At 52.7% G+C, this 24,622-nt stretch overlaps 1 protein-coding gene across 7 annotated transcripts in view; it reads right to left on the reverse strand.

Moving 5' to 3' along the window:
* The window catches only part of IQSEC1 (IQ motif and Sec7 domain ArfGEF 1), a 223,956-nt gene that overhangs the window by 20,726 nt on the left and 178,608 nt on the right, over nt 1-24,622 (reverse strand). For 4 of the 7 annotated variants that reach the window (XM_040994257.1, XM_040994261.1, XM_040994262.1 and 1 more), the window contains 4 exons: nt 16,806-17,100; nt 12,166-13,415; nt 3,205-3,366; nt 280-402 (listed from right to left, as the gene is read on the reverse strand). In XM_040994257.1, the coding sequence (XP_040850191.1) occupies nt 280-402; nt 3,205-3,366; nt 12,166-13,415; nt 16,806-17,100 (1,830 nt within the window). Of the gene's footprint in view, nt 1-279; nt 403-3,204; nt 3,367-12,165; nt 13,416-16,805; nt 17,101-18,592; nt 19,711-22,252; nt 22,259-24,622 lie in introns of those variants that run through there. The other 3 variants (XM_040994263.1, XM_040994259.1, XM_040994260.1) reach the window with 3 other exon arrangements.

Here is a 24,622-nt window from a genome sequence, read left to right on the forward strand (position 1 = left end):
GGTTTATACAGCATGAGCAGATATGGTGTGCACAGCTCTAGGACTGTGCCCTTGTCCCCACTACCTGGAGAGACCTCACAGTGGTGATGGGCCAGCCATCAGGGGCCTTGAGGCGAGTGGGGCTGGGCCCCTCGGAGGGCACTGTAGGTGCACGGTATGTCAGCCATGCTCCCAGGCACCTGGCTCCACCGAGGACAGGAGGTGCGGGTCTTGGTCCTGACCATCTGCAGGTTTCTGAAGAGGAACCAACCTCCACCCTGCCCCACACAGGGGCCCAACCTGAAGGCCTCAATGAGCCGCTCCACTTTCTGAGCCTCCCCCTGGACACGGATGTGCGCCTGGAACTTGCGGAGGGCCTCATCCAGCTCCATGGCAGAGAAGTCCATTTCGTCCACCACACAGCTGGAATAGAGATAAATGATTCTGTGGCTGGCTTTCTCAAATCAGCAAAGAGCACCTCAGGATATGCCCAACAGCCTCCCAGGCTTCCAGGTTCCATGAAGCCCCTGTCCTATAAGGAGACACTTACACTCATTTGTGTGGAGAGCCCTTGCAAATCACCAGCAGGGCCCAGCTAAGGACGCTTGACCGTGCAGCTGCTGTAGCTGCACACAGCCAGGCTTACGGCAGAGTCTTCATGAATCCCACAGGAAGGAGGGAATACAGCTCCCATTTGCATGACGACCAAACGGGGGCCTTGACACCGACTTTTCTGTGTCATGTTTGGCTCTATCTTGAGGGCAGTGCGGGCTGGGTCTTATGGGTGCCTTTCCAGGGCCATTTGGAGAGGCAAAGTGGTGAGTGGTTTCTCATGGCCCCGCCTCTCGTATAACCTTCCCAGTCCCTGCAACGGTGACCTCTGAACAGAGAAAGGGAGGTCTATCCCAGGAGCTCGGAAGGCAGAGACACTTCCCACCAGCAGGCCAGGGTGCTACAGTCGCTTCCACGGAGCTGTAGGGCTGTTCCTCTGCTGCAGGCCAGAGGCACAGGCTCAGGCTGTGGCTACCCCGCGCCCTGCTCACAGCACTTCAGGCTCTTTGGACAATGGCCTGGAAAGCAGCTGCTGAGCATGGGGGGAAAGGACTGAGCTGGGCAGGCAGCACGCAGCCAGATTTGCTGACCAGCATCAGAAAAGGCCTGAGAACGCTGGGTGGTGGGTCGGGGGGAGCCACTGCTTCCTGAGGCCACTGCTATTTTCTGACAGGAGAACAATGTGCGGATTTCCTACAGACTAGGAACCTGAGCTGAGGAGTAGCAGAGCAACGGCTGTAGGAGATGGTGGAAGGGGGGAGGGGGAGCCACACCAATGCCCCAGAGCGCTAATGGGCTTTGCTCACAAGGGTTTGAAAGTTGGGCAGGGCCACAACGCCATTGCCTAATGGCTAAAGTCCTCGCCTCATGGGCACTGGGCTCCCATATGAGGTCAGTTTGTGTCCCGGCTGCTCCACTTCCCATCCAGCTCCCTGCTTGTGACCTGAGAAAGCAGTTGAAGACGGCCCAAAGCCTTGGGACCTTGCACCCACATGGGTGCTCCTGGCTTGTGCCTCCTGATCAGCTCAGCTCCAGCTGTTGCAGCCAGTAGGGGAGTGAACCAGTGGACAGAAGATTTTTGTCTCTCCTTCTCTCTGGAAAGCTGACTTCCCAATGAAAGCAAATAAATCTTTAAAATGAAGGGGGGAGGGAGAAAGAAGAGGGGAGGGGAGGGAGAAAGAAGAGGGGAGGAGAGAAAGAAGAGGGGAGGGGAGGGGAGGGATGGTAACCCTGGTGTGTGCATCCATGCAGGCCTTTGTGTTGGGCGGGGAGCATCCAGGCTATCCCCTACCCTTGCCTTGATTTCTTCGCCTGTGACCGTAAGTGTGGTCACTCCCCCAGAGTCATGTGGGATGACAGGAGGTACACAGTTAGGCCTTCCTCCTGAGCAATGTGCAACTATGACTTCAGTGACAGACACGCCCTGGGTGTCCCCCTCACCAGTCCTCTCTGCTGATGGGCCAGTGGAAGGGATGGCTTTTGCTAGTGCACATTCAGTTCTGAACGCTGCTTTACGTTTTCTAGTCTCGCAGGTTGAATGCAGTCATCCTGCAGTAACCTCTCTCTACACAGGGCCTGGGGATATCTCCCAGGTCACTGGTGGGCAAGGAGAGCAGGTCATCTGAACGGAGTTGGTCTCCCATTGTGCCAGCCTGTTCACACATGGAGGAGTGGTCAGCTGCTCTGAGCCCCTCCACTCTTACTGATGGCATGGTAGGCACAGGTGGGGCGAGCAGTCCATGCTAGCCAGGCAGACAATGGGCAGAGGCAGGGAGCCCCAGACCTCCTGTACATGCTGCTCCTGCCAGCTCGGTCACTAGAGGCCTGCAGCTGTCCAGTGTTGGGTTGATTCAAGGTTGCTCCGGGTGATGGACGCACTGAGGACATCAGAGAGATGGAGTGCCTGGGGTCAGTGTGTGACAAAGTCAGCCTGAAGGTAGGTGCCCACGCATGTGCCTGGCAGGGTGTGGGAGTGTGGAACAGAGTGGAGGTGGGGCAACTCACTGCATTACGTATATCTAGGAGCAAGGAAGAGAAAAGGGAGGAATCAAATATCTGGGGGAGAAAATATATTCGTATGAATAAGATTTTTTTCCTGGTCATTGTTTCTGCAATGGTACAGTCTAATTATCTTCATGGTGTTTGCACATGTCAGGAAGCATCTGGAAATGACTGACAGTATCTGGAAGGTGCTATGCAAATACTGCACCATTTCACAGAAAAGGCCCAAGGCTAATCCTCCACCTCCAAGTGCCGGTATCCTACATGGACACCAGTTCTTTTCCTGGCTCTTCCACTTCTGATGTGTTCCCTGCTTGTGGCCTGGGAAAGCAGTTGAGGATGGCCCAAAACCTTGGGACCCTGCACCCATGTGGGAGACCTGGAAGATGCTCTTGGCTCCTGGCTTCAGATGGGTTCAGCTCCTGCCATTCTGACCACATGGGGTAAACCAGCAGATGGAAGATCTTTCTCTCCTCTCTGACATTGTGCCTTTCCAATAAATTAAAAGAAGAAGAAGGCGGCAGGAACACTTGGGGTCCTGGAACCACTTCCTACTCAGTTCCCAGGGATGACCATGTGCACCTGGCTTTGAGTGTATGGCACAGAGGGTACAGGAGGGGACGCGTGGTTGACAGTGCGTGTCCTTTGTGGGACTGGCTCCCATGCACTCACTCAAGCACATCGCGGTTGAACTGCTTCTGCCGGTTGCCCAGGAACTCGCCGATCATCTGCCGGCTGAGGCCCTTGCGCTGCAGCAGGAAATGGGCCACTCCCACTGGCGTGTCAGGTACGAAGCCACGCTCGATGAGGTACTGGACTCCCTTCTCGGGCTTCCTAGGAGTGTGACAAAAAGCACCTCAGCCCCAGCTGCCCATGTCCCCAGCTGGTGCCTGAGGTGGGCCACCTCCACACATAAGGCAGCGACAGCCTCCTGCCCCTCCCCACAATCTCACTTCCTCAGGCATTTAGGGACTTCTAGTCACACTTCATCTCTCGGGGGAGGACTGACAGTTCGGGCTGACAATCGGACACCCTGGATTGAGATATCCTATCCTTTCCTACCCTAAGCCTCAAATATGGGGGGAATCTGTAACTCGGAAGCACCCATACGCCATGCCAAAAACCGGAGGGGTATGTGCCTCTGTGGGTGTAGAAGCGATCCTCACTTGTCCCCTCCTCCAATTGCATTTCCATTCCCCACCCCCGCTGCCTGACCCTGGTCCACACCAAGTTCTCCGCTCCCCTTGGTGTGGAAGTCAATGAGCCATGTTGTTCTTCAAGGCGGACTTGAACCTTCCAGCTCCTGACAGATAATAAAACATTCACACTGGTAACATCTAGACACGAACACTTCCTGCACAGTCGCCGCCGAGGCCTCCCCAAATCCACACACCTGATGTCAGCACTCTTCAGATGCAAAGTACTATGACCCAGCCAGGGCAGGGAACTTGCCCCATCGTGAGGCCTGACCACGTTGTGTACCCCTCGCCCACCAGCATGCACTTAGGAAGCACCAAAGGTTCCTGTGCTGATTTTCCACTGACACAAGAGCAAAGGGGACATGCGAAGGGACCAATTCTACGCTGGGACCACAGCAGTGGCCTTGTCAGGAAAGTCAAAGAGGGTTTCAGAGAGAAGCTGGGCTGACCCTGGAGTGCTGAGTGTGTCCTCCAGGAGACAAGGCCCAAGGAGCCCAATGTTATCACCAGCCCAGTCCTCTTGGTAATCAACGTATGCACTGCCAGGTCTGTGAGGAATGAACCTGGATCCTTCAGAACCGTACGAAATGGGTCCAGCATGCCACCTCTGCATCTGCCCAGCTGTCTGCAGGGGTCAGGTGGGGTCCACAAGAGCTGTGTGGGCATCACACTAATCCTGACATACCCTCAGGCCCTGGGTGCAGGCACAGCTGTGTGTGGCACGCCATCCATGTGTGTCAGGCAGGTCCCTTCCTTCTTTTGGGGCTGACTTCCTGTTTATCCTGTGGTATTCTTTCATTCAGATAACCTGCAAAGGGGGTCTGATTGTTGAAGGAGACAGGCTGGCATGAGAGCTTTGAGGATGGTGACATGTGACCCTTAGGGACAGGTGTCTTCCTCTGTGGAGCCCACTAGGCCACTCAGGGGAACTGCATGGCACTCTAGGAGCGAGTCATCAGGCCAGACTGCCTCTTCATCCCTGCATTGCATGTCCTCAAAGTCCCTGAAGGACTTGTGGTAGGTGGGTGCACGTGCTAGGGAAATTGGGATTTCCCAGGAGTCTGTGAGGCAGCAGTGTGGCTTGGAGCCCACAGGTGCTGGAAGGAGTCATCTCTCCCACTAACTGGGCAGTCATGTTTGAAACTTCACCCTGACAGGCAAAGGTCAAGGTCCTGCCGTTTCCTGGGCAGGATGAAGGAATGAAGTGTCTGCCTGTCCCACTGCCTGTGCAACTCCTGGTAGACAACAGGGCCCTGCAGACTATTTCCATGTACAAGCAAAACCAAGCCTCCTGGCTACAAGGTGACCCTGCTATTTTTACCCCAGGATGACCACATACCCTCACCTTTTTTCCAGGAGCTTGGCACAGAGCAGTGGCCAGCCAGTTGAATCTTGGCATGCAAATAGAAATAGATGGTGCTATTCCCTGCCCATGGGCTTGTCCAAGGCCGTCTGTCTCTGTTCTTAAAGGCTGAACTGTCAATACTGGTTGTCTCTCCTGAACAGGAACAACATTTCCTCCTCCCCAGGATGCCTCTTTCTTCCTGCCAGTTCTGGGTATTTTGTCACTCACCCCAGGCATCCTATCAACTACCCCAGGTGCTTGTCCATTATGGTTGCTGATATGGGGCCCGTGCTTCTCTCCTTCCTTGGGAAATGAGTAGGCTCCCTTCTTAGCCACCACCCACCCTCCCCCATCCCCACCTGCCCTGCTGACATGCAGTTCCCTATAGCACCAGGGACTTCCAGGATAAGCCTCCTCTGTACTGGCATTGCTCAGAGCACATGGAAAAGGGCAGCAGCAGCTGCAGGGAACAAACAGGCTCCTCTGGGATTCAGGAAGGACCAAGAGTCTCTCTCGTGCCAGACACAGAGCAGTGGGCATGTTGGCTGTGAGCAGAGCCAGCTGAGGACACACCTTAGCACATGAGCGGGTCATCACCTGGCATCTACAAAGACTAAAGGGACTGCATGGTGGAGTGTAGCAAAAGGCTCCTGAAGGCGGAACAGAGAGGGGCCTTCTCTAAGCAGGTGACCAGGAACACTGGCCCTAGTGATCAGGCACCTTCTGGGCCTCAGAGTGGGGGAGAACGTGTCTTGCATTGCTACACTGTCCCAGGGTGGTGGAGAGTAGAGGCCCTGGAGGAGTGGGGAGTGCTGAGCAATGATCAGCCAGACCACACTGTCCCAGACAAGGCAGGGTAGGGCAGGGACAGGACGTGATTTCCACGTTGAAGAAGTCCCTGCTGGCTACTCTGAGGATGGACACAGCCAGCGCCTTGGCAAGCATCCGAGCAACAGGGGAGTGGAGGCAGGAACAAAGGCAGAGTTTAGAATATGGTCTTAGGGTAAAGATGACAATGTTTGCTCCTGAATTTGTAAGGGTTTGGGGGTAAGGAACTGGGGCAGGGACAGCATAGGCAGCACAGGGGAGGGACAAGAGATCATAAATCCAGAATGGGTCCAGCTTTCAGTTGAACCTCCTTGGGATAGGCTCATTCCTAGACCAGTGATTAGAACTTTCCTAGCACATATTTAGAAAGGTGTGTTGGCAGGAGGTCCAGGCAGGGAGCTGTGTGGGATAGGCTGATGAGGACAGGCTGGGAGGCAGGGTACAGGGCTCCAGGGTGGGCATAGGAGCCTCGAACGGCCTCCCTGGCAGCAGACAGCCAGAATACTGCACCCCTGCTGGTGTGCGGCCCCTTCTCATATTCCCAGCACTCTTACCAAGCCTTTATGAGACCCTTCTTGCTCCAAACAGTTCCTGATGGCTCTGAGGCTGCCAGGATTTCCACCCACTGCCCCAGCACACAGTTCCTTGCTGTGTGCTGAAGGAGCACATCCCCTGGGCTCGTCTAAGAGTAACACTAGCTGGCATGCACCGTAGGGAACTCATCTCTCTCCAGAGAGATGGTGATGGTGGCGGGGGGACCAGGGGTCTTAATCGGAGCACAGAACTACAAACAGATGGAGTATGTGTCATTTGTCTGGGTAGCTGTGCAACCCTCTATGGTCACCTCCCTCCCTCCTTCCACAAACACAGATTGGACAATTTCTCTGTCAGGTGATGTGCTAGCACAGTTAACATCATACCCAGCGCCCATGCTTGTGGGGGGAGTGTCATAAAAGGCACACTACAGCACTGGGACCAAGTGCATGGTCATGGGAATCAGAAGTCTAGGTTTAAATCTCAGCTCCATTTACTAGCTGGCTGGCCTATGGCAAGCTGCTAAACCTCTCTGTGCTTCTGTACAATGGAGATATCAACAAGGCACACAGCAGAGTCATTATGAAGAATAAATGATGTACTACATCACAGTGCCATGCCCCTAAGTCCTCAAAAACCACACTGTTGGTTATGTGACATAAGCAAAGGCCACAGTCAGGGAAAACTACACCAGGTGATAACACAATGTCCGGAAGCTGAGAAGAGCAGGAGGGACAGCCTCAGGAAAGCTCTCCTGCACGGTGGGACATTAAACCTGGTACCAGGAAAAGTGTCACTGTAGAGGGAATGGCCCATACAAAGCCATACTTGACAGGTAACAAAATGAGGTCACAGAAGGGTAAGTAACTTAGCCTAAGGCTGCCCAGCAAGATAACTTCCTCTTCAGCACCAAGATGCTTCTAAAATTCATCCTCCCCTCCCACCCTTCAATGCTGCTGAAAAGCAGCTCCCCCCAGCGCCATCGAGTGCTCCTCATCTCCTCATGGTGATTTCTCAATGCACTCCTCCAATTACTTTTTCTTTCACTTGTTTAGCTCTACCCTGCAAAGACCCAGGAAAGTGACAACAGTGGCACTTTGGCCATCTACACCTGACCCCCACTATGGCAAGCTGGGTGTTCAGCCTTCTCTCCCAAACACTTCAGGACAGTTGCTGTCGGGGAGCCACAGCCCTGGGCCTGCTTGGCTGCTCCTGGGACCAACACTAACTGCCTTCTCCAAGGGTGGAGCTTTTCTTGATCCCTCAGGCTCAGACTCAAGTGTCACAAGGAAGCACACAGGGACCGGCCCCTTCTGCCGCAGGCATCTCTCCTCGGCTCTTGGCTACAAGCTCTCGGCAGTGGTGAGCTGCAGCAGGCTCTGGGGAGGAGCAGGCACAAGACGGACCAGTACTTCAGAAAACCTCCTGGCTGCCACAGTGCCAAGGACACACCCCCTCTTGTCCCAGCATGACTGAGAGCAGTGGGGTTCTCCAGCTGTGTCCAACACTGGAGCTGCCTAGCACCCCCTCGAGAGCTGGAATCCCAGGACCCTTGTGAGCAAAAAATGGAGCCCACCCAACTTCTACTCTGAGGGTGGTCACAGAGGCAAGGAGGGTCCCCGCCTTGTTTGGCACTCAGAGAATCCCAGAGCACTGCAACTACCTTCCAACTCGGTGGTCCAGGTCTAGAGCTGCCAAGAAGCCACTGTGGCAGCGTGGACTTGTTCACATGTCCCCAGGGCCAGGAAACTCAGCCCTCCCAGGACTGCCTGCTTGATCCTGTTCTGATTTTCCCTATAATTCTCTCTGACAGCATGAGCTGGAAGTGGGCCTTCCTCTTATTCATCCTATAGACAAGGTGGGACATTATCTTCAAAAACGTGTTTGGCTTGCCCTTCAGGGCCCCCCTTGGTACTGTATTTCTTTTAGGGTGGTGGAGGTGGGGCTCAGCAGCAGCCACTGAGAGCCAAGGAAAGTGCTAAAGCCCCAGGGGCTCTGATGGTGGCTAGAGTGACAGCCCACAGTAACCCACGTCTAGAGAAATGGAACTGGCCACCTTCAAAGATGCAGCTCAAAGTGCTCCTGTGAGGGCTGGTGGGGGCATGAGGTGCAGGGCCTAGAAAGGGATCAGAAGGCACTCCAGTCAGAGGGATTCCAGCCTGGGGCAACAGGCAGATCCAAGCTCAGCCTGGCCCTGGCCTGAGCTCGGACTGCCACTTGGGAAATCTAGCAACTTGGCTGCACAGCCTCCAGTGCCTTTGCAGTGGGCTGGGGTTCTGCTACTCAGAGCAGAACTGCCAGTGTTTCAGGGCTCCAGAGAGACTTGGCAGTGGGCACAGATCTATGCCAAAGGCTTTACTAACTGGAAAGCTCCAGATCTGTGAGAGGAAACAAACTGTCGATTAGCCTGTTGAAATAACACAATTTTAGGAAGGCAACTTCTGTCCATATCCCCCCAACACCTGGCAGTGGCAGGATCATTACCCCTGCAGTACAGAGGAGGCCTGTGACTGGAGACTGAGGCACGGCTGATCTGGGAATTCTGTCAGGCACCACCACCCTTCCTAGCATCCTGCAGCCTCTGTGAGGGGCAGAGGAGTGTCCCACATGAAATCCCAATGGCTCCTGCCAATGGAGAGCCCAGTGGGTCTGTTCCTGTCAGGGCTTCGAACCAGCATGTCTAAGAATGATGGGACTATTCTGGGTCCGTGTTGCCCAATAGAAATAGCCACCCACCACAAGTGACCAGGGAGCCCTGGAGATGCATTTAGTGCACTTCATGGACTGGATTCATTTTCGTTTTCATTTAAATAAACTTGACTTAACTTAAAGAACCCACCAGTCCTATCCCACAATGGCATAAAGGGGGCAGGTTTCCCAAGTCCACATTGTAGCAGAAGGTGATTCCACTCCCCATCACAAATTTCCATTGTTCCTAAGGAGTTGACCCTGAAATTTGCTTTGTAGAACCACCACCCAGGAAAGGCTCAAACTGAAGAAGAGCCAAGGCCAAGATCTTTTTTTTTTTTTTTTTTTTAACAAACTGAAGAGGGCTTTTTGCCCTAATAAGAATACATATAAAACTGTAGCAGGTAAAAAAAAAAAATCTGATGTTGGCAGAAGAATAAACAAACAAATCTTCTAGCCATTAGCATGGAGCTCTGCAAGGATCTTTATTCTGTTTCCTAATATGTCCCAGGCCCCTACAATAGTGCCTGGCATATAGACGGTGGCCAACACATAGTTGCTGAATAAAAGGGTGCAAGCAGAGACCCATGTTCATGTGGGAATGAGATGACATTTCACGTTAGCAGAGAAAGCACAGATGATTCAACTTGGAGGCCACTGGTTAATTCATGGGGCAAGATAAAAGACTCTAGCTTTGTCTCCAAAATAAACTCCAGACTAAAGTCCTCAAGTGTACAAAACAAAACTAAGAAAGTACTGAAGAAGTTTTAAAACTGTTTGATTTGGGGCCGAGTCTTCGAAAACAAAACATAAAAAGACAGTGTGTGTGTTTTAAAATGCTGATGATCTGTCTAATTAAAATTATTATGCAACAGAACATAAAAGTTTAGAAATGTATAACTAAAAACTCTTATCTCATAAATGTAAGATGAATTTTATAAGGTGGAATTACATCTCCAAAGACTCAAAATCAAAAAAAGAGATGAAAAGACAAGTGACAGGATAAAATGTTTGTGATTACCAGAGATTAGCACTCATAGCACATAAAGAACTCCCACCAACAGATCCTCGAGATTGGCAGACAGTCACAGAAAAAAATGGGCGGGGATATTAACAGGCATCTTAAAGAAAATCCATATATGGACACACCCCCTTTTGGAGAAAGCTGCGGAACAAAAGAGACAAAATATGCACCCTCTGGCTGGAGGGAAAAGGCTAATCCCCAGAACTAACACGCATGGGGCAAGAACACTCAAATCCAACCACAGAGGGTGAGTCTGGGAACAACCCCTCTTCAACAGCAATTTGACAGTTTCTCTGTCAGTTAAAAGTGTGGCTACCTAGAACCAAATAATTCCACTGTAGCTATATTTCCTAGAGACTCTCTTGGGACTCTGTAGAAGGTGCTCCCATCTACTCAAATACTCTAGGAAGTCATGAACAAGTGGAGGAACAATGCCAAAACCCTACAGGTCTCTCCACATGGACTACCACACTGTAGCAGACAGGAAGACCAACAGCAAGCTGTACAGTAACAACACAAAGGGCAAAGGTCATATAGTCCCAAGCCACAAATGATGTCATGAAGGACCAGGTGTGCCACATTCTGCTCTAGCACCACATACATCTCACAACCCTATCAAGTAGACACCATTGATAAGCCCTGTTTCACAGATACGTACACCCAACAGCAAGCTGCACTGCTCAGTGAAGAGCAGGTAGAGAACAGGAAAGTCAGGATCTGAAGCTAATCAGCCTAGTCCCAGAGCTTAACCATGTAGCTTCACCATGGTGATCCATGGTTCCTTAGAAGGACACATGAACATGCACAAATAAAAGATCTGGAAGAAAACAGGAGACTCCCAGAGACTATGAACCCAAAAGGATGTGCTCCTATAGCTTTTCTTTTCTATGGAACATGCAGTCACAGGTCACACATGGAATTTACAATGAAGAGAACAACAACGACTTCACAAAAGCTAAAACGAACAGGTTGACGGAGGTTGCCAGTTCCTTACTGCTGGTCTCCACTAGTCCACACCTGTGAAATCTCCCTTAGTCCAGGCTCTCCCCAGGGACCTGGTATAGACATAACCTTGGGGTATTTCTAAGCAGCCATGGGAGCAGACTTTTGGGACAGAGTTGGAAATGAACTCCCTCCCACTGTGTTACCCAGCACCCTAATGTGACCTTCTAAGAAAGCTAATGCCTGGCCCTAGCTCCTAGGATCGGCATCAGTAACCACTGGGCAGGCTGGCTACATCCTTTCCATATCTACAATCCCTGGGGGAGCCCATACCAGAACAGTGTTTGACAAACTTAAATCCCTGAGGCCTGGTACCCGGAAACTGTGAGAGCTCAAGTTGAACAGTCTGCCAATCAACACTCCTCCAAAGCAGTGCTCGGCCTCATCCCCTTCCTCTTGCTATTTTTTGCCTGTGTTAAGAAGAAATACTGCTTTACTCCTCAGATCTGTGCCCAGGACTGCCCTAACTGACTGGGACTCTGGCGAGAGGCACACATTCAACTCCGTGCATCCAAATCACAAAGCTCTCAAGACCTTGAGTCCTAGCCTCCCTCAAACACGGGTCCTGCGTCTGCCCTGGGACTCCCAGGCCTAGGGATCTGCATTAGCTCTTGTGCCTGGTTGGACATGGCTCTGGATCTCCACCCTCCCAGCCTGCTGTGTTATACAGCTGGTTAGATGTGATGGACAGGACCCAAGTTCCTTTACCACAGCAAATCCCTCATTCTATGTCTACATGGTGGTCAGTGAAATCTGCCATCCCCCATGAGAGTGGCCTTCATGAGAGACCAGATCTCTACTTCTGGGGTTGTAATCTCCCCTGAAAACAGACACCAGGTAGTGTCAACACACACACACTAGCACCTTCTGAATCTCAGGGCATGTAAAGCCACACAGCGGTGAAAGCACACACACTCCCTGCTTGCCGTGCCAAGGCCCTGAGTTGTGACTGCTGCTGGCCCTGTGCTCCCCCTACGCTGCCCTCCTTGTGGCTGTAGGGGGATGGCACTCACTTGTTAAAGAGGTTCAGGCCGATGCGGTAGTGCCTCTTGCGGATGACATCGTTACTGAAGGCAGGCGAGTCCCAGCTGTTGCGGGTCTCCTTGTGGTATGTCTGCTTGCTGAGGGTCTGCTCCCGCAGGCTGTCCCTAGAGGAGGACTCGGAGCTGCAGTTGATGGTGTCATTGGAATTGGATGTGCTGTTGATGCTGTCATTGTCCCCGTCTGAGTAGTCTGACTCGGACTTGCTCTGCCGGTTGGCAGAACCATTAATGGCTAGGTGGCTGTCTAGGGGTCTGGGGGGCCGGGGCCGCAGATCAGGCTCCTCTCGTGGGAGGACTTTAGGAGGACCACCGTGGGGGCCGTGCTTGGGGCTGCCTTGCTGTCCAGCGAGGCTGCGTTCATAGGCGCTCTGCCTCTTGAGCGAGCCGCGTTCTGAGCGGTCACTGAGGTCCACAGAGCTGTCACTGGGTGGCTCAATGGTGAGCAAAGGCAGGTGTTCTACCCGCAGCCGCTGCTCCTGACGCTCCAATGAGGGCGTGCTCCGGCAGCTTGTATCTGTGTCCGCCTTGTCGTCCTTATGGGCCAGGGCCCAGTAATCCTGGGCCACACCCCCAGCCCGCAGCCGCAGCTCAGATTCAGTGCTAGACGGCCGGTCCCCGACCTGTGACATGGGCAGAGGTGGTGACAGTTCCTCCTCATCGATGTACAAGGTCACATCACTGTAGGAGGCTGTCATCTCATCCAGTTTGTGGTGGTCCATGCTGTGCAGGGCCGACTTGGGCTCACTGTCCCGGGCCCGCGCCACATCAGGAACGGGCGCCTCCTCAGTGTGTAAGCTGCGGCAGTTGAGGGCATCATCGATGGACTCGGCCAGGGACTTCACCTGCCGGGAGAAGGCGTCCTCCAGCTCTGTGATGGCATCTGCAAAGTCACTGGAAGGGGCTGGGGACTTGAGTGCAGATGACTCACCAAGGTCGCCACACTCAGGGGGCACCAAGGCTGCCAGCTGGGTGCCATCGTTGGTCACTGAGACCTGCTTGCCCTCGAAGTAGGAACTGTGCACTTTCTCAGGCCCCTCGAAGGAGAACTGCATCCTCATGTTGGACAGCACGATCCGGCGCGACATGCGGTTCTCTGACATGGAGCTGCGCAGCCGCTCAAAGTTCTTGTTCATCTGGTACTGGCGGAACGCCGTCTGGATGGTGCGGGCCGCATGGCGGGTCACGAGGCGCCCCCCATACTTGCGTTCTAGCATCTCCACCTGGTGGAGGACAGAGAGAAGAATGAGGGCACCTACTGGCTCCCTAACCCCCAAAGGGCTATGACCACAAGGAAAGTCCTGGCACTTCTCACTGCACTGCTCACAGTGACAGCCTGTAAGTCTCCCAATGGACTTCACAGACAATGCCTCCAGCTCACAGAAGCCTTGGATCCTGGCACAGCCTGTGCTGAACAGCTTCACAAACACACACAGGGTGGTAGAAGAAACGGAGGCATGCACAGGTTAGGAGGCCTGCAAAAGGTCTCAGCAAGGCCCTGAGTGCTGAGCATGGTCTGCAGGCTTCAAGACCAGGTGCCTGGCTTCCAATGTTGCCTCACTTAGCCACAGAGCCCTGAGAAAGCTTTGGAACTGCACAGCTCCTTAGTTTCCTCATCTGTAAATTGGGAACATCACTGGGATCTCCCACATAGCACAAGTGGGAGGAAGCAAAACAGCCAGCACATACCAAGCACAGATGCAATTTGCCAGAAGACCCTCAGTTGTACCCCCCAGAATACACTTATGGTTTACAAACACCCAAACTTCTCCAACTGAGGGGCAGAGGAGAGAGCCCGCCTGGCACCCTGGAGCGCTATGGATCCCCTCTCCCTTTGTCAGAACCAGGGTCCTCAGGATCAAAGGCAAGACAAGACAAGAAATAGGCATCTCTACCATGTCAGGCCTCTCTGGGTACTGGGGCACAGCAGGCATGTAACATAGGGCCAGGAGAGATATCAGTTCCTCTGGAGAAGGTAAAACACCCCATACGCTGCTGTCTGGTCCCAGATGCCTGCCACGTGCCAGGCATCCCATCAAACAAAGCAACAGAAATGGAGACACCAGGCCCTGCCCTTGAGAAGCAGGGTCTGTTAAGAGGACTAGACAGACCCAGGTCTGAAACATGCTAAACTGAGCAAAACAAAAGCTGTGGCAGAGTAGAGTTAGACAGTAGCTCAGGGCTACCAGGGTTGGTGAGAGGAACCTTACACACCTGGTAATTTGGCTTCTCGGGTGTGTGGCCTGCATAAGTGACTTCCCATTTCTGTGTACCCCTCTGCAAAGCAAGTCAGCATCACTCCGTCTGAATGTGCTGGCTCTGTGGGGCCACCCTAACTCAGCCACGCCCCTGAAACAGGCCAGAAGAGCTTCCAAACACCAAACACATCAGCTCTTCTTGGGCCTTTGGGAGGGGCAGGCAGGCTGCATAGAAAAAGGGATTCAAAACGGCTTTTCCAAAGCCCAGCCAGGCCCACAGACAGCCAGGGAGGTTGTTTTTTTTCCCTTACCCTGAAGTTACTGAACACAATCCAAAGAGATGACTTCACTTCCACATCTGTAACCAGAAAGTTTCTGTTTCATGGGTTATGACTGGAGCTCACAAAGCCTACAGTGCTTCCAGGAAGCTGCTTCTTCCCTCCCTCTCTTTTCAGCCTGTGGTTCTGGGCCCTCCTGCCAACCTTGGGGCAGAGGGGTCCCAGGCACCAGGACCACTAGAACTCACTTTGACCCTGACCAGTAAAGACCAGACCAGTCTCCCTGAGGCCATGTGTGTGTGCCTGCAGGGATCAGGCTGTGGGAAGGCAGAAACACATACAGTTCCTCTCCCTCAAGAGGATATAATAACACAAGCCTGCTCTTACCTCCTGAATTCATACAAGACCCAGTCCCAAAGCTTCCTGAGGCCCAGAGAAAACTCAATTAACATATACTTACCAACCAGCTACTCCAGGGATAGCATGCTCTCATCTGATGCAGCAATTCCCACTCTCCCTGGGGTGCTTCACCCCAGTCCCTAGATGGCAAGGAGGAGGAAACCAACTGGCCAGGTCACATGGTTAATGGGCAGTGAAGCTGACTCTGGCCAGAGCTCTTTCATTGTGACACTTCCGAATAGTGGGGACAGGGAACTGAAAGGAATGCTCTTTGACACAGAGGAACTATCACTATCACCTCTAAGTGACTCAGGGATAGTCCCTGACATCCACCTAGGCCCCTTATTCTCAGGAACGGAAAACCCCAGAAGATGCAGAGGGCCAGGGTCAGATGGAGGTGTACCTGAGTTCATTCTTAGTCTCTTTCACTAAAGGGAGATTGCATCAAAGACTTTACCTACTGGTATAGAGTCAGGCATACATCCCCTGGTGACTATCCCTGCAGACTGTCCTGGTCCCTCATTTGCCTTGCTTATTGGGAAGCTTGGCAGTGTCCAATGCTCAGGGGCCTTTCTTCTTTCTGGGCCAGATGACTACCTCTTCATTACTACCTCTCCATCTCTCACAGGCACCAAGCCCGTTCTTGCTATAGGGCCTCTTGTTGGAACACCCTTTTTGCCAGTCTAAAGGGATGCCCTAACCACCCCTGTCCAACGCTTGTGCCTCTCATAGCCACACTAGTTCTTTCCCCAATCTGATAACACCTAGAATTGGAATTCCAACTGGAATTCAACTGGCTCTTGACTGCTAACTTGCCATGGCCAATCTCACACTGAGTAACAGCTCAAGAGTGGGGGTTCATCCTGTCCACTGCTGACTCCCCAGCCTACAGCACAGCATCTAGCACCTGTTGGGCAGGCAGCTAACACACATGGAAGGGGACTGTGCAGCTGCAGCCAGCCCCGTCTGTACCGGCTGTAATAATCCCCACAGCCTCCAGTAAGTCTGCACCTTCTCCGGTTCTAACTTAGTGGTCTTGCTGCACATGTGTGATCCACTCTGGATCTGAGCATAACCGACTAGAGGAATAGAAGCTGTCCTCCTTGACACTGGATTGGCCTTGGGGCCATGAACCTCAGTAGCAGGCAGGGGTGGTTATTTCCTATCAGGCTCTGGCTACCTGCTGGATCCCTTGTCCCAACTCACAGGTAGAGAGTGAGCAGAGTCAAGGAAGGCGAAGCTGTTCAAGGCCACAGGGCAAGGCCTCAAGCACGGTGAAGAGGGTGTTGAGCAGGGGATGCTTTGCCGGGGAGCAAGACCCACACTGGGCAATACTCCCACTGCTCCCTCAGGAAGCCGAGTGCCACACCAGGCCCAAATTCCACTCTTTAAAGGACAAACAGGAAGATGGGACCATATAGAGCAGGTCATATGGTAGATGCGGGCAGGAAGAAGGAGCACAGTGTCTGGAAAGGGCCCTGGGGTTGGGCCACAGCTAAGGTGCCCGCATGTGCATGAGAAGCTTGTCCACCTCTCAATGCTAAGGAGCCATTAAGGAGACACAGGGCCGGCCGTGTGTAACCCGTGTGTCCTGGCAGTGCAGGGCTGTGACACTCAGACACACACCACTGTCCTCCACAGCCTGGCCATGAGGGGACAGTCCAGCAACCCTGGAGGACACATACGCACACACAGCCAACACGCCTCCCCATGTGGTCCCAGGGATTGTGCCACCCACCTGCTTATCCTGCAAGTCTGAGGAGAGTTCATAGCTCTCAGAGAGTGACCGTGAGCGCTTGATGGCCTCCTCTTCGGCCTGCTTCCGCAGGATGGAGGTCGAATGCTGCAGCTTGGGCCTCCTCGTGCGCTGCTGCTGCCCCGGCGGCCCCGAGTACAGCCCATAGGCTCCCACAGATGTGTGCTCGTAGTGATCTGGGCTCAGGCTGGAGCCGGGCACTAGAGGGCCCTGGTGATAGGCCGAGGGGCTGTCCAGGGACGTGCCAGTCTCACTGCTGGGGGCCTCGCCCTCGACACTGCAGAGGAGAGAAAAGCAAGAAGCCTCCTATGAGCAGGAATCGCAAGCCCAGGGAACTTGGAGGGCAAGCCCACCAAACACCAGGAGCTACCCACCAGGCAGCGCCTATTCTTCCGCAACGGTCCCACCACAAGGGCCTCCTTGAAGCCAGAGAGACCGTGGGAAGCACTCGGCCTGGCCTTCTGAGGCTTTGCCTTATGTCCTTTCACATTCTCTGTACCAGCTGTCACCCTCTTCCATCCAATCTTGTTGACTGATGGAGTTTGGTTAATGCCCATCAGTTCCCACACAAGAATGGCTGCACCCTAATACCAAAGATTGGGTATCTTGGGTGGTAGACATTCCCCAGCACCTGGAACAGACCCTGGTATATGCAGCAGGTGCTCAGGAAAGCCCCAACTGAAGGAATGCTGTCACGCTGTCACTTACCCCCTGGATTAAATCCATCATTGATTTTTTTTTAATGTATCATTAATGAAAAAAAAAAAAAACAATCTTTCCACTGCATGAATCTCTGAGTGTCCCTAAGAAGAAGGTCGGACAATCAAGTCCTTTCGTTGGAAAACCTTTCACATTCCTCAAGTTAGTCCAAGCTAGATGAGAAGTTTCAAAACAGGTGGAGTCCTGTGTGGGACCAGGCACACTGTGGGTGTCTGTCACAGCTGCAGATATCTCCCACATATTCCTCTGCTAAAATCCTCTCAGGGGCGGCACATGGAGCAGGGTCTCTGCAGAGGTCGCTAGGAATGGACCGGATCCAATACGCCTGGAACCCACATAGGAAGTGGAGACTGTGACACGGAGAGAGCAGTGAGGAGCAGGAGGCAAGGAAAAATGGGCCCTTCTGGAACCCTGACCTCAGGTCTCTTGCCTGGGGAACTGAGGCCACAGATGCCTGTTGTTTAAGCTCCCACCAGCCTGCAGAAGATACTGTGGCAGGCCTGGAGACTAATACAGTACTGCATACACATTTTCTCGAATCAGTTTACAAAGATGGAATCATCACTCCCCAGTTCCTCCTTCCCCCACCGGCTACATACATCCTCACAGGTGAGGCACCAGAAGCTGAGTTCACACTTCACAAGTGGTATCCAGGGCAGTTAGGACACCCCAGTGTCCACCAGTTTCACTGCCTCTCATCCTCATGACATCCCTCTTTGGGTCTCCAAGCATCAAGGAGGAACAGGGCCAGCTGGTAGGGACAGAAAGGGACTGGTTGACTGACTCATCCCAATTCATCGACTTGGCAGATATTTTCATCTGTGCACACACTAGTTTCTGCTGCCCATTGCTTTTCAGCATAGAACAGGGAGGAAAGGGAGAGATTTATACAATCGGTGTCTGACAAGACTTCAAGTTGCCCTGGCATGTTCCTGTAAGATCGTTCAGTCTTGGGCTGGACAGACTTTAAAGCCTCTCTGGTCCCTGGGGCCTGGCTAGGGGTCTCACTGAGAAAGCACAGCATAAAGAAGGGAACACAGCACACATACCCTCCTGCCAGGCTGCAGGCCTTGCTCAATGGCTCCTTCTTCAGATCAACAGGAACGCCTTGTATTCAACTGTCAGGGCCAACTGGTCCACCCCTGCCTGGCATCGTTTCTTTTTCTACATCTCCCCATGGACCTAGCAGGATCTACACAGAGCAGATTCCTGCTCCTCCCTTGGAAAGAAATCCAAATTGGAAGTCTAGGGAAGAAGGCCCTGGAGCAGAGTGGACCGAGAGCAGCCCACCCAGGAGGTGGGAAGAAGCCTGCCTCCTGCCCCCTTGGTTGTCAGAGCTGGGCTGTGAATCTCACATTCCAGCTTCTGCAGCATAAGGATTTCCTGCCTATCAACTGGCTTGGCCTCTGAGTACAGGCAGTGGGACAGCCTGCCTTCCCACCTGACTCCCAGGAGCTAAGATCTGACAGCAAGATATTGAAGTCCTTCCTGGGGGAAAAGCCTAGGTGGAGGGTAGGGGGTAAAGCAACCTGGGCTCCCTGCCCTGCTCTGCCCTAATGTGACTGAACCAGAGTGGCTCAATCTTCATTTAAAAGCCACAGTTGTCCTCTCTGGAATCCCAGCAGCACCTCTCTGGAATTCTCGGTGTCAGAGGACCTTCAAGACACTCCTGATGTTAAATGAGCCACTCAGCTCCTGTTGCCTGGCACCCCTTCCTGCTTCCTTTGGGCCTAGTGTGGGATCTGGGGTGGGGACTGGCATACCCAAACCTTCTCCCACCATCTGCCAAGTGCTGAGCAGTCATAGTACACAGGAGCAAGTGAGTGCCTAGGCCCAGGCTTCAGGTCCACCCCTTCAGGTTACAGAGGGACGGCTACGCTCTGGGAAGCCCACCCCACACTGGTGATCCCAGAACCTTTGCGGTTTTCTGTGGTACCCTCCATCTGGCCTTACCTTTGCAGAGCTGCCCTGTGCATCACAAGGAAATAACCACACACACACACACACACACACACACACACACACACACACACATCCCCAAAGTGGACACAGCCACGTCAGGGGTCTAAGCTGTGACCCCAGCCAAGAGGCTGTTGTGGAACTGGGTCATGTCCTTTAAGGGAGGCAGCTGGCTTTGCTCTTGGGGGAATCAACACCTGGATCACCACACTGAGCCAGAACCCCAGAGACTGCTAGGCAGTATCCCTGCAGGTCGCTGGAGTCAGAAGCCAAGGACTGGTTGTCCAGGGGCCACTTCTGAACTGCCATGTGCTAGTGTCAGGCAGTATGTGTGCATGTTGGGGGGTGAGGGTGAGCTGAGGCTGGGCCCGTCTGTGCAGGTAGGAGGTCACTGTAATTCTGTAGGTCAGGGCAGACGAGGTTGAGGAAGAACAGTCAACGATGGAGGCTGCACAAGGCCTACACCTGCTCTCTGATGGGAAAGGCCTGGCTGCTGGCTGGCTGGGGTCATAGGACCTGAAGTGGGCACCAGTCACCCTAGAGGGGGTTGTGGGCCATGGGGAGGGCTGCCTTTGGGGCAGGATTGGATGGAAGTGAGTGCTGGTAGGCAAGAACTTTCCCGCAAGCCCAGGATTCCTGCTTTGCAGATTCCTTGGTTCTACACTGCCCTGGGCCGGTGCCTATTTAGGAGAGGCCTGGGACTCCCCTGAGAGCATCTTCTTCAGGAAGGAATGACCTACAAGTTACTTAGAGCCTTCAAGCCAGCCTCCCGGGCACCATCACTTTAGTCCCTCCCTAACATGTGACCTGATACCAAGTCCTGCTGAGTTTAAACAGTGGCATCCCCTAGAGTCATACAACGTGGCAGCCCTCTCAAACCTCAAAGAATCAAAACCAACCTCAGACCAGAAAAAGCAGGAAAGAAATAGCTAGGCCATCCAACTGTCACCACCACAGGGCTCTCAACAACAAACATATGGCCTAAAGACAGGCCTCATAGGAATTTCTTTGTGTAGCTTAAGAATCCATGTTGAGCGCCCGGCGTGGTAGCCTAGCAGCTGAAGTCCTCACCTCACAAGCTGGGATCCCATATGGGTGCCGGTTCTAATCCCAGCAGCCCCGCTTCCCATCCAGCTCTCTGCTTGTGGCCTGGGAAAGCAATGGAGGACAGCCCAAAGCCTTGGGACCCTGCACCTGCATAGGAGACCTGGAAGCAGCTCTGGGCTCCTGGTTTTGGATCAGCTCAGCTCCGGCCATTGCGACAACCTGGGGAATGAACCAATGGACGGAAGATCATCTTCTCTGTCTCTCCTCTTCTCAGTATATCTGAATTTCCAATAAAAATAAATAAATCTTAAAAAAAAAAAAAAGGAATCCATGTCCACCCAGAGAGCAACACTTCTTTTGATCACAACCACAAGCTACTCAATATTACATAGAAAAAGTCTTTTCTCAGCTGGTGCTGTGGCAGAGCAAATAAAGACGTCACATGCAGTGTTAACATCCCATAAGGGCGCCAGTTTGATTCCTGGCTGTTCCATTTATTATCTCATACCCTGCTAATGTGCCTGGGAAAGCAGCGGAAGATGGTCTGAGTCCTTAAGCCCCTGTGCCCACATGGGAGACTGAGAAGAAGCTTCAGGCTCCAGGTTTTGACCTGGCACGGTCCTAGGCATTGTTGGCTATTTAGGGAATGAATCAGTGGATGGAAGATTCCTTTCCTCCTATCTCTGTAACTCTGCCTTTCAAATAAACAAATACATCTTTAAGAAAAGCATTTTCTTAATCTGAGCTTATCTGAGTTGACAAGTGAAAGACAGAATCATGCATTGCTTCAGACAGGGACACGTCCTTAGGAAAGCGTGGTTGATGTGTTATTAGAGGATATTATCATTGGGTGAACATCACTGAGTGGACCTGTACAAACCCAGATGCCAGGGCTGACTGCACAGCGATGCTCCAGGTCATGGACACATACACAATGTAGCCTACTGCTCTGAGGGCCACACGGCATTAGTAGGAACACCTGCCAGAGTAACCATGCAAAGCCTGCTAAACACAAACAGCAGTGAGATAGTCCCTGGCTACCATCCCCAAGTACCATGCACTGTCCTCAACAGTATGCGCTTTCACATGGATGCAGGGCCTCTGTGTTCACACCAGCCACACGGCAACGCTACAACATCAGGCATCAGGAATCTCTCTGCTCCCTTACCATCTCATGAGAGCACCACTGTAGCTATGGTCAATCGTTGACTGAAATACCTTTAGGCAGTGCATAACTACTTTTTTTTTTAATGAGTGAAAACATCAGGTAAGGAGGAAGAACTGTCTATGTCAGAGTAGTTGCCTCTGCCCTCCCTGTGGCAGCAGGGCACATGGCCTCAGATATACATAATGACTTTTTTTTAAAGATTTATTTATTTTTATTATTATTACTTTTTTTATTGGAAAGGCGGATATACAGAGAGGAGAGACAGAGAGGAAGATCTTCTGTCCGATGATTCACTCCCCAAGTGAGCGCAACGGCCGATGCTATGCTGATCCGAAGCCAGGAGCCTCCTCCAGGTCTCCCATGTGGGTGCAGGGTCCCAAGGCTTTGGGCCGTCCTCGACTGCTTTCCTGGGCCACAGGCAGGGAGCTGGATGGGAAGCGGGGCTGCCGGGATTAGAACCGGCACCCATATGGGATCCCTGGCGTGCAAGGCGAGGACCTTAACCACTATGCCATCGCGCCGGGCCCATAATGACTTTTTAAAGAGGCTCACACTGCACCACAATGCAAAGTCATTATCTCAATAATAGTTGAACTTCTGATTTTTCCATTTCACAGTGGGTTTCCTGGGGGAGTGTTAAATGCATTTTCAACTTGGGATATTTTTGACTTCACAATGGTTTCTCAGGATGTGACACCACTGTAAACCAAGGAGCACCTGCGCATGAGTCTGAAAGTGGGTCAGGGAACAGCTGGACTGAACCCTGCATCCCTCACTCCATCATTCCACCTCTAACCTCCAGAGCTCAGCTGGTTCACATCTCGCCAGTCCCACTCAGCTTCCCTAGAGAGGCTGCTCCAGGGGGCACAGCTCATCAGTCAGGACCAACAGCAGAGATAAACCCTCAGCAGCGCCTGGAACTCAAGCTCGCAAAGAGGAACAGGGACAAGGTCCATGCTCCCAGTCTTGCAACATACCCTGACCGTCCGCAGCTTCTCCCAGCATGCTCCTGGTTCAGCCCCCACTCACAGAGACTTATGCTAAGAAGATAAGGTCAGCAGGCAGCGTCCAATACGACTAGGTCATGGCAGTGGTAGTTCTATTCACACACATCTGCAAATAACTTGCATGCCCACCAACAGGGAGTCAATAATGATTCATCCCATATCCATATTGAGTTTATGTCAAGATGGGGAATACTGGGTCCGAGGGTAGCTCAAAGGAAAAACACCAGGGGATTTTCTGTTGCCTGTAAAATTAATGTGAACCGATGCCGTGATGTGGCTGAGAAGCCAGTCACTGATGGGAATACAAAGCTAGAAGCAAAAAATAGCCCCTCTCTCTGCTACAGCTGTTGGTTCATAGCAGAAGACGGGTTCTGGGTTCCAGAGTCCTGGGGCTAGGATGGCAGATCAGGGGTGTGTGCTCGCCCCAATTCCTCTTTAGTAGCTCATGGCAGACATTGCTAACTGATCACAGACTCTCTGCTGCGGATCTTGGGTGGTGTCTCAATCCCCTCCAACACAGCTCTCCACACAACTGATCCCAGCTGGCCCACAAGATGAACTCTGGTATTTGCCAAACCCAAACTACAGTTGCAGGGAGAAAAACATGAGGTTTCCTACCATGAGGTAAGACTGCTAAGTTGAGAGGAAAACAGCCCCACAGCAGCCACAGCGATCCTGTCCTCAGGCCTCTGAAACAGATTCCCCCTGGAGGCAGCACTATGGCACATGGGCCCAACCTGAGAAAAGGCACTCAGAAAGCAGCGAGTCCTTCTTTCACTGGAGGCGACAACCCATGGCAGGTCAAAGTCACATCAGAGAAGTGATGTAAGGGACTGCAAGCCTCAATTCTAGCATCATATCGCCTGCCCGAGTCTGTACCCTTGACTTGAGTGTCACGGCCTGTGAGAGGCCAAATTCAGATCTCATTCTAATCCCACTTCCTCCCCAAGGACCCCTTGCCTACTGCTGCCCCCATCCCACGTGCTCTTCCCCAGTGTGCAGGCTCCACTCATCTCGCTGGGAGTCTATGTAAATGTGCTGGCCTCCAGCAGACGCAAAAGGATAAAAGACCTGGGAAACCCCATTGATGCACACGGTGGTGGTGGGGAGTGACAGAGTGGCTGGAGACAGGAGCGGGGACCTGGCACTGCTTATGAGTGCATCCACGCTAGGTTCAAAGGCCACTTTCTGGGGCTTAGGCATGGCTGGCCATGGGCATACCGCTGCCCTGCTTCCTCAGCTTGGGACTCCAATAGTGACTCACTTCAGGGTAACCCAAGTTCCTCTCCCCTCTTCTACTTTCCCAAACATGCTTCTTCAGTTGAGGCGGTTTCTGTTTCAGAGAGATGGAAAGACGCCTGAGCGGGAAAGAGAGCACACAGGGTTATGGCCAGAGGTCCCTGTCCCTGGGACAGACACTGGGTTCGCATGGAGGTCACAGCGAGAAGTCTTCTCCCGGCCCTTTCTGCCAGGTTTGGGCTGCAAAGGCTCTTTGCACATTGATATGGAACTACTCATGTTATTGCTTAGCAGCGCTGTGGCTCTGTTCAGGAATACTTCATACCTCAGTTTCCAACCCTATAAAATGGGAATCATTAGAAAGTACTGTTTGTCAGGCTTAGCAGACTGATACAGAGCTTGCCTCAATAAAGAACACTCACTTGTGGCTGATTCTGATGATTTGACTAAGAGGACCCAACCTGGTAACTGGATGCCGGAGGGACACATAGGGCCAGGCCCCAAGACAAGGTCACTTACCTGTGGAGGCTACCTACTCTTGGGCTCTTGTCTTCTCAGACACCACCTGCAGGCCAGAGAGGCTGATCCCTAAGACAGGAGGCCGGGAGTCTGTTCAGACATCCTCCACCAGCCTTCTGTGGATAAGTAGAGAGCACCAG

Source organism: Ochotona curzoniae, unplaced genomic scaffold (assembly GCF_017591425.1).
Source record: "Ochotona curzoniae isolate NIBS_2020 unplaced genomic scaffold, NIBS_Ocur_1.0 contig_908, whole genome shotgun sequence".
Lineage (NCBI taxonomy): Eukaryota > Metazoa > Chordata > Mammalia > Lagomorpha > Ochotonidae > Ochotona > Ochotona curzoniae.